This window comes from Ylistrum balloti, unplaced genomic scaffold (assembly GCF_031769215.1).
Source record: "Ylistrum balloti isolate Yb309-2 unplaced genomic scaffold, AGI_CSIRO_Ybal_v1 Utg370038, whole genome shotgun sequence".
Lineage (NCBI taxonomy): Eukaryota > Metazoa > Mollusca > Bivalvia > Pectinida > Pectinidae > Ylistrum > Ylistrum balloti.
In genome coordinates this window covers 2,156,229-2,166,704 of record NW_026782097.1, presented here as the reverse complement: position 1 = coordinate 2,166,704, position 10,476 = coordinate 2,156,229, and the positions used below count along the sequence as shown (strand labels likewise).

Below are 10,476 nucleotides of genomic sequence, written 5' to 3'. Positions count from 1 at the left end.
GTCTTTAAAATCCTACTCCTACTGTAGGAATTATTGGATTTTGCCCAAATATGGTCAGAAGCATCTTTGGGTGAAGGACAATCAATTTTGCATGAATTGTGGATCTCGTCCTACTAGGGCTGGAGAGGAGGAACGCCATAGGGTGTATGTGTTTGAAAACAGTTTGGATCCCATACCATGTCCATGTATAGCATTGCTGGGCATAAACAGATAAATACAATCTTGATGTAAGAATTGGCTCTGAGGTCTAGCCCTATATAGTGTTTGCATATTAGTAAACATGTTCGTATTGTTTGGTGTATGGTGTTTATTATAAATGATTATAATACATGTATACTTAGTGTAGATTCTTGGTTTCATGTATATTTGCCAAAATTGTTAGTATTTCTCGTGGATGTTTTTAGGATTGAATTTTAGTGTTATGTTTCTGTTACATATTCTGGTAAAGTTAATTGCAAGTATGTTATTAATCGGATGTATGGTCATTATTGGTATTATACATTGAAGCTTGGTCCACATGGAGACTCAGTTTGTCCGAGAGTCAAATGTATGGAAGCCCGAGGCGGTCTACCACCAATAAGGCTAACGCATGAACGAACGCCAGTTCCTTGTTTTTGTTGTTGTAACTTAATTGTTACCTCGGCATGTCTTTGCCTGCAGGAAGTAACCTCAATGGACGTGCTGTTCATGAACGTTTATTTGCATTACTGCATGTTTGGAGCCCCAGAGAGGATAATCACTCTAAGACAGTGCGGCCCTATTTACACATTTGGTATTTTGTCACGTTGCTCGGAGACTACAATAATTGAATTACAGATCAGCTACATACGTCGTCAGGCAGGAGGACAGTATATCCAATGTTGTTACCTTAAATTAATACATCCGGTTCTTCGAGTGAAACTTTTGGATTCATAGTTCAGCAAAGGACACTCGTAACTGAGCCCAGTGGTGTGGACAGGTGACAGACATTTAGGATTTTGAGTGTCAGTTATTTTGTAGATAATTGTATTCTTGTAATTTGTATAGAATATGGGAGCATATGGTGTGAACGAGAGTGTGAGATGCTGCCGCAAATGTATATTTTGTAAATAAATGTATATATTGTATTTCTATGGTCTCTTCTTTCTTTACAAGCAATATCATCGGTACACAATAATATATATTCTGGTAGCCATTATCAATCTATCCACCATATATTTCAGACAGTTGCCACCAATTGACTTCTTTACTATATTTTAGACCTTCTTATATCATTGCTATTACCTAGGGTATTATAATCCTCTATGCAATAAATTTTCTCCTAGAATCACAAGATATTTTCTTGTTGCACCAAAAAACCAAGATTCCTTGATATTCTATATCTGTCTTCTAACATTCCCAACTCCCATCTCATGCCCCTGCAAGCATATCTATTAAGTAAATATTGTTGTTACCTTCAAAATATAAGAAATAATATATTATTCCTGTACAGGTAAGTGATTTACTTACAGGTAAACAATCTGTTATTGCCTGCTAATATTGGCTATGGCTAGACAATTAGATAAACACTGTCCCACCTGGGTACTGTCTATAGGTGTTATGTAATATCTGACTAGGCGTATTCAGTAAATTGGACACCGCTACATGTACCCTGTGGCCAACTGACTGACCAACAACCGAGGTATAAACAGCAAATTTGTAAAACGGATATACTTATAGTATTTATCTCAAGGGTGGATAAAAATGCTTTAGAGGGATATTTTTTGATGGAGAAAAACGTATCCTCTGATACTTGTATGATTGGAAAAAAATATCCAAGTACGTTTTTGATAGGGGATATAAATATGATGTGGCACAGTCAAGAAAATGTAACGATAGTATTTGTCGATACAAGTCCATATTTTGATATTAACGTGTCCATAGGATTTTCTTCAGAATACCAGAGAGATTTTAAGATATAATTTCTGAGGCAGGGTGAAATGGTTGATTTATATATTATATCCACAATATTTGTGGTAGATGCACGTACATATGTAATGGGCGTGTCTCTGTGTGCCCTCAGCTGGGGCAAGCTGTTGTACATGTTAAAAGTTGATCCCGATTACGTTTTGTTTAGTTTACATTGTGATTATAACAGGTTCTTAAATCAACAAAAAACCTATATATCACGGGTAATTAACTACCAATACAATATATATTTTAGTCGCGTGTCACAACTCACAGTACAAAATAATAAAACAAAGGTTATATGCACAGACATCAAATTGATATCTTGTTGTTTTTATTATTATTACATTCTTAACGGCCCGTAAATATATAAAAGGTCATTTGGACCATCAAACGGTAAAACACACAGCGATCTAAAATGCTACATCATAGTCCATTATATAGACCAACATCTTTCAGATAAGGTAGCATTTTACAAATCTCAACAGTTTCAAAAACGGATTTAAGACATGTAATGTTACGTTCTCGAGTAGACAGAAGGTCAATGCAGCCCAATAAAAAATGTTTAACGGTGAATGGCTCATCACATCGTATGCACCAAGGATTAGCTTCGCCTTTCAACATATATGAATGTGTAAGGTATGTATGACCTATCCGATGACGGGCAAGGACAACTTCGTCTCGGTGGTTGTCTCTATAGCCTGGAGACCATTCACCGATAACAGGTTTAGCGGAGTGCAGTTTGCTATTGGTATAGGTATTCCAATCCTCCTGCCACTGAACTTTTAAAATGTGTTTAATAAATGGTTTAAAATCGGTGAATGGCGTTTAAAAACAACAGGTGGTAGCGATAAAACTTCCTTTGCGGCACGATCTGCTTTTTCATTGCCTGGTATTCTCATGTGCCCAGGCACCCAGCAAAAAACAATAGGAAAGTTAAAGGCAAGTTCATGATATAGTATTAATGTATTACGAACGAAAATATTTTCGATATTTCTATTGCTGTAGAACGGAAAGAGAGTCTATATTACCTAATAGATGTTGGTCTGTATAATAGACTATTACGTACCATTTTAATCTTTTGTGTGCCAAGAGGCTCATGAGCGGAAGAAAGGGAAGTGCGCCGATCTTGCAGACGACGTGAGAGCAAAAGGATGGAGTGTGTGGGTCTTGCCAGTAGAGATGGGGTGCAGAGGGATCCCTGCACAGTCCATGTGGAGGATATTTTCTACACTAGGCATCCAGGGAAGAGACCGAAGGGCAGCTGTTCAACGACTATCAACAACAGCAGAGAAGTCGTCCAGCTGGCTTTGGTGGAGAAGAGAAGATTTGAGCTGGAAGCCATCCATCGACGGGCAGTGATTTGGCCAATCACTGTCGACTCGCCACCTTGAGGACGTCCCAGGATAGGAGTCGAAACGTCCAGTGAGAGGTGGTCCTGGCTGATGACGTCGATGGATTCTGCAGTCTAGCAAATGTTTTAAGGTAATTACATGTACAACTGGAGCATCCAGTGACTTCCAGGAATGACTGGATGACAACCAAGAATAGAATGGTGACACTGGAAAGACAGATGACGACTAGGAACAGACTAGTACCAAGGTGCCGACCTGAGGACATACAACGGCAGCGCACAGGAAGAAAACCTGATGAGACGCAGGAGGTTCCCAGCCAGGAGTCACACCATAGTGCTGAGGACCTTTTCGCTGTTGTGCCTTCGCAGGAAGACACCATGAATTCATCTGAGGGAGAGGCAAACCAGGGGGTTCAGGAAGGCAATATCCACATAGAGAGAAGGCAGCGGGTTAAATGGCCAAAGATGGACGACAGAAAGTTATGGAAACAACTGGATGAAGACCTAGATGGTATATTAGAAGCGACGCTACAAGGAGGGGTGGAGAAGATCATTTCACTTACGACCATTGTTTACACTGTCAGCTGTGAGAGATTTGGTGTTCAAGAATGGAAAAGAGCAGAGGTGGTCCACCAACCTAGTAGGAGACAACAGGAAGTGGCAAAACTCCGGAAGGAGTTAAAGGTATTGAGGAAACAGTACAGGAAAGCGAGTGAGCTTGAAAGATACGGACTGCAGCAGCTAAGATATGACATCAGAACAAAGCTAACAACACTACAGAAGGCTGAAAGATCAAGGGAGAGCAGAAGGGTTACGGCAAAGAAAAGGGCAGCGTTCATTGCCAACCCCTACAAGTTTACATCCTCACTTTTGGGGGGAGAGAGATCTGGCAGATTAGAAGCCTCGAAGGAAGAGATAGAACAACATCTGAGGGAGACACACTCTGATGCTGGTAAGAACAAGCCTCTTGGAGAGTGTGAGAGAATACCATTGGAGGATGAGCCTACATTCCAGTTAGACGAGAAAGAACCAACCTGGAAGGAGGTTTTTGAAGTTGTGAAGAAAGCAAGATCAGGATCAGCACCTGGACCGAGTGGTATACCTTACAAAGTATACAAGATGTGCCCAAAACTTCTGAAACGGCTCTGGAGGATTCTGAGGGTGATTTGGAGGAAAGGGCAAATTCCGGAATGCTGGCAGACGGCAGAAGAGATATTTGTACCGAAGGAGAAGAACTCTGCGACCATGAACCAGTGCAGAACCATATCACTCTTGAGTGTAGAAGAGAAAATCTTCTTTGCCATACTTGCCAGGAGGATGACGAAGTACATGACATCGAATGAGTACATCGATTCTTCTGTGCAGAAAGGAGGAATTCCAGGATTCCCTGGATGTATTGAACACACCAGCGCAATCACACAGCTAATTCGGGAAGCCAAGATCAATCAAGGAGACTTGACAGTTGTTTGGTTAGACCTGGCCAATGCATACGGTTCTGTCCCCCACCAGTTGATTTTCAAGGCGCTGGAACATTACCACATCCCGGATCACATCCAGAAGATCGTGAAGAGCTACTTCAGCAACATCAGGCTCCGATTCACGGTTAGGGAGATAACAACATCTTGGCAGGCACTTGAGAAGGGTATTGTAACAGGATGCACTATATCGGTCATACTCTTTGTGATGGGGATGAACCTGATCATCAAGGCGGCAGACCGGGAGACTAGAGGACCCAAAACTTCATCAGGAGTGCGAGTACCACCAAACAGAGGGTTCATGGACGACCTGACCATAACAACTACCACCCACGTGCAGGCGCGATGGATCCTGTCAGCACTCGAGGAAACAGTTGGATGGGCAAGGATGAAGTTTAAACCAAGGAAATCTCGATGTGTTGTGATAAAGAAAGGGAAAGTGACCAGAAAGTTCAAGCTCTCGATACAGCAGGAGGAGATCCCAACAATCGTAGACAATCCAATCAAGTGTTTAGGAAAGTGGTTTGATGCTAGCCTGAACGACAGCAAGAATATCAAACGTTTGCAGAACCAGGTGGAAGAAGGTTTGAGGAGAATTGACAAATCAGGACGGCCCGGTAAATTCAAATCGTGGATGTACCAACACGGGCTCCTACCACGCCTCACGTGGCCTCTAACCCTGTACGAGGTTACCACTACTACAGTGGAAATCCTGGAAAGGAAAATAAGCAAATGTCTACGACGTTGGCTTGGAGTCCCCCCAAGTTTCACCAGTGTGGGCCTTTACAGCACCACAGGCAAATTACAACTCCCATTATCATCGCTGGTAGAAGAGTTCAAGGTGGCAAAGGTTAGGCTGGTGATGACTGTTAGAGACTCCAAAGATGAGAAGATCCGGAATGCTGGAATTGAGACTCGAACAGGACGCAAGTGGTCAGCAAGCAGTGCGGTACAGGAAGCAGAGAGCAGGCTAAGGCACAGCGACATCGTTGGGACTACCTGTATAGGCAAACAGGGGTTAGGGTCAACGCGGGTGGAAAGGTGGGGAACAGCAGACACGGCTGGTAGGAGGAAGATGGTTCAAGATAACATCAGGAAGATGGAGGAAGAGATCAGGAAGGTTAAAGCTGTAGAAATGGGAGCACAGGGAGCATGGACCAAATGGGAGACAACGGAAAGACGTCTTACATGGGCAGATATCTGGAAGTTGGAACCATGTAGAATCCAGTTCCTCCTGCGATCAGTGTATGATGTCCTACCAACACCTACCAATCTCCACCGATGGGGGATGACGGAAAACCCCAACTGCCCACTGTGTGACCAACCGGGTAACCTGGCCCATGTATTGTCATCGTGCAACACCGCTCTGACCCAGGGGAGATATACATGGAGACACAACAAGGTACTGCGAGAGCTAGCAGACACCCTTGAGAAGGAAAGGCAGAAAAAGAGGAAATGTACCAAACATCAACCGTACATCAACTTTGTAAGATCTGGAGAGACAACCAATAAGAAAGCAGTGCACCAAGGAGGGATACTGGATGGAGCAAACAGTTGGGAGATGCGGGTTGACTTAGGACAAAGACTAGTTTTTCCAGAGGTCGTCCAAACCAACCTTCGTCCAGATATCCTGCTATGGTCACAGCAAGGGAAGAAAATGGTAATGATTGAGCTAACTGTCCCCTGGGAGGATCGATGCCAAGAGGCTCATGAGCGGAAGAAAGGGAAGTACGCCGATCTTGCAGACGACGTGAGAGCAAAAGGATGGAGTGTGTGGGTCTTGCCAGTAGAGATGGGGTGCAGAGGGATCCCTGCACAGTCCATGTGGAGGATGTTTTCTACACTAGGCATCCAGGGAAGAGACCGAAGGGCAGCTGTTCAACGACTATCAACAACAGCAGAGAAGTCGTCCAGCTGGCTTTGGTGGAGAAGAGAAGATTTGAGCTGGAAGCCATCCATCGACGGGCAGTGATTTGGCCAATCACTGTCGACTCGCCACCTTGAGGACGTCCCAGGATAGGAGTCGAAACGTCCAGTGAGAGGTGGTCCTGGCTGATGACGTCGATGGATTCTGCAGTCTAGCAAATGTTTTAAGGTAATTACATGTCTTAACATACCCATTTAAGATTTTCAACATTTGTTTTTTACCTTTTGGTTTGTTTAATGTTATTTCGTTTTGGATCGCTGTGTGTTTTACCGTTTGATGGCTCTAATGAACTTTTATGTGTTGACGGGCCGTTAAGAATGTAATGATGATAATAATAATACTAGTTCTGTTCATTCTTTATTGTCACATAAGGCAGATAAAATTGTATGCATCCTTTATATGGAGATTTTACTATCCGATATGAACATAAAACTGAATAGTCAAGTTTCACATTACTGTTGGTTAGGAGAGTTTCAACTGAAAATGATGCGCATGGATATCAAAATATCTTTTGTAGCATGACTTCCGATGCGGGAAATAGGAAAACGCTAGTCGCTAGTTTGACAATGTGTCGAATAAAGAATTCTTTCAAAAGGACCATGATGTTGCGATATGCCATATTCATCAGCTCGAACAATACATACTATATCGCGTTTTTATAGCGAACACATTTTACCGGTGGGAACACAAGGGGACATTGCACGTTACAATAAGAAAACGTGCGACTTGAAACCTTTGTGCGTGAGGCTTTTCTAAAGAAGGAGCACTTGGTTGCTGCTTTTATTGATTTGGAAAAGGCTTACGACACAACGTGGAAATATGGCATAATGAAAGATCTGCACGAAAAGGTATTAAAGGTAATCTACCAATTTTTATTTCAAATTTTCTATCAGATAGAGTATTTCAAGTCCAGAATGGAACGACCCTTTCCGATGTTTATTAGTAGGAAATGGTTACGGTTACACGTTTTGGACCTAAAATTAACAGTATTGTCAAAACATCCCCTTCAATGGAGGGCGCTCTTTATGCCGATGAATTCATTATGTCATTGATCTAAGCATATGCATACCATCGAAAGACAACTACAACAATGTTTGAATCAACTACAAATTTGGGCAGATGAAAATGATTTTAAATATTCACAATCGAAATCAGTTTTTGTCAAATTCGAAAAAAACACGACGATCCAAATCTTTCACATATAAAATACCTTAAAGCCAAATGCCTTAAGGCACTTAATATTCTAAAGTTTGTGTCCCATACTGATTGGGGAGCTGATAGAAAAGTTTTGCTAAGACTCTATACAGCTGTTTTTAGATTAAGATTAGACGACGGTTCCATTGCGAGACCTTCATTTCTCATATTATTAGACGCTGTTCATCACCAAGGTCTCAGACTCGCTCCCGGAGCTTTTAAGACCATACCTATAGCAAGCCTTTATGTAGAGGCTAACAATACATCAATATATAGCCGTCGAAATAAATTGGCTTTGCAATACCATACAGCTAAAGTCAAATCCTTAAAATCCTGCTATTTTCACTTGTATCTGATCCAAAATCCCCTGTTTCAAAACAAACCAAACACCATTCGGTATTCAGATTTCCGCTCTTTTACAAAACAAAAATATTGATATTGACCAAATTCAGTAATTTGGAACAATAGAAATATTCCATCCTGGCTTTTGAATTCACCTGAACTTGACTTTTCACTTCATGAAATGGTTCAGTTCATCCTTTTCGAAATTGCAGTTAAAATATAAAACATTTCTACATTTATATATTGATAGTGCAAAAGATAATGAAAAGGTTGCCGCGGCCATGGTTTCACGAGATGAAGCTTATAGATGCCGGCTACCGATCAACGCCTCAATATCCTCGGCAGAAGCGCGAGCTATCTACTTCGCCCTTATATATATAGAAAGTTTTAGCAATAGAAATAGCGAAAATATTTTCATTCGCAATACCTTAATACTATATCATGAACTTGTCGTTAACTTTTGTATTGCTTTTTGATTGGTTCCTGGACACATGGTAATACCAGGCAATGCAAATGCAGATCGTGCCGCAAAGGAAGCTTTATCGCTACCACCTGTTACTTTTAACATTCATTTTACTGATTTTAAACCATTGATCAAACAATTTATAATAGCCCAGTGGCAGGATGAATGGAATCAATATACTAACGATAAATGGAACTCTGTAAAACATATCATCGGTGATTGGTCTCCATGCTTTAGAGACAACCACCGAGACGAAGTTGTCCTTGCCGGTCTTCGGATGTACTATACATACATAACGCATTTGTATATGTTGAAGGGCGATGAGAATTCTCGGAACATAGGATGTGATAAGCCATTCACCGTTAAACCTTTTTTATTGGACTGCATTGACCTTCTGTCTACTCGAGAAATTATTTGGCAGTTGTTTTTATTTATTATTTATTTGTGGTTATCATTTTCACATGCTTATTTACAAAATAAATCGTTAAATAACATTAACAAAGAGCTTAATGTGAAGGTTTTATTTCTTAACATTTGATCAGTGACTATTTATGGATATGTTTAATCAGACATATCCATTTAAGATAAGTTTTATTTGTTTAATTTGATAAAAGTAAAGAAGAAGGCAGTAATAATTTTGCAGGAAACACACTGTTGTTACCACAATGTCAATTTAAACTAGAAATCGATAGAAATGTACATAAACATACAATGAATTGTACCAGAAAAATACGATGTGTAGCTGTTATATCATATATATACATGTATGTGATTCTTCTAAGTAATTAGCGACATATCAATCTTGTGAATGAGTGTATTTTGTATCAGTCATCATCTATACCGTGTAGTGACCAGTATATGAACCCAAGAGCCATATATATCAAAGTCGTTTACATGTCTTTTTGTATACCTTTCTGTTTTGATTATATCGGATTTAGTAATATATACCATACTATATTTTTGACAGGGTATCAATAAATCAAATATATTAGATCTGTTATCAATTGTTGGCCCCTTCACAACCTGGTTTTGATTATTTATCAAAGAACAAACAAAACCAACACTTACTTGTCCAGGAAATAGAACACGATTTTACTGACCTCTCCTTCATTTGTATTATCATATTCCGCTCTGTTGACAGTATACGTGTAATTATTGCAACGCACGATTTGGCGACGATTCAAAGGAAGAAAACAAAAACAAGAAAATACCAACATGTCAACATATTCATAATCTACAAACAAAGTCAACAATACCAGGGCAAACTATGATTAAAAGAAACGGAGACTCCTTATTGCACAAGGATAATTAGACCAGACGTTCTGAAATGGTACGCGTATTCTGCTTTATTGACAACACCCGCTATGTAAATCTTGGTCTCTTCAATTTAGTAAAGGCGCATTCTCAAATGAGACCAAGGTACATTGTATACAACAACGGATTCAACAGGCAAACTAAAGAGCATCAATTACGTTCAGCTTCAAAAAGTTATAGAGTTTTTATCAATGAGTTCACTCTAACGGCCGTAAAGCTTCCCCGTAATTTCCCGCGTGATTTATTTCCTTGAAACGTCGTCTTTAATAAGGAACAAGGATTCTGGACATCCCTTAACGAGGATTCATCGGCATCCCGGCCTCATATTGCGAGACATGTCCACGAGTTAGACCCCTAGACATCAGTCACAATTTGTCGCACAGAGGAGGGTTGACATATTCACCTATTTCATCATAATATAACTTTATTGGAACCAAATTGTGTAAAACCAATATGCATGCGAATCGATACCAGACGGATA

General features: G+C 40.5%; 1 protein-coding gene across 1 annotated transcript; it reads left to right on the top strand.

Annotated features, from left to right (window-relative positions):
- Positions 1 to 3,478: 3,478 nt before the first annotated feature.
- Positions 3,479 to 6,727, top strand: LOC132548969 (uncharacterized). The gene has a single exon (XM_060212871.1). It carries the CDS (start codon positions 3,479 to 3,481, stop codon positions 6,725 to 6,727), a length of 3,249 nt encoding a protein of 1,082 aa, XP_060068854.1.
- The last annotated feature ends 3,749 nt before the right edge of the window (positions 6,728 to 10,476 follow it).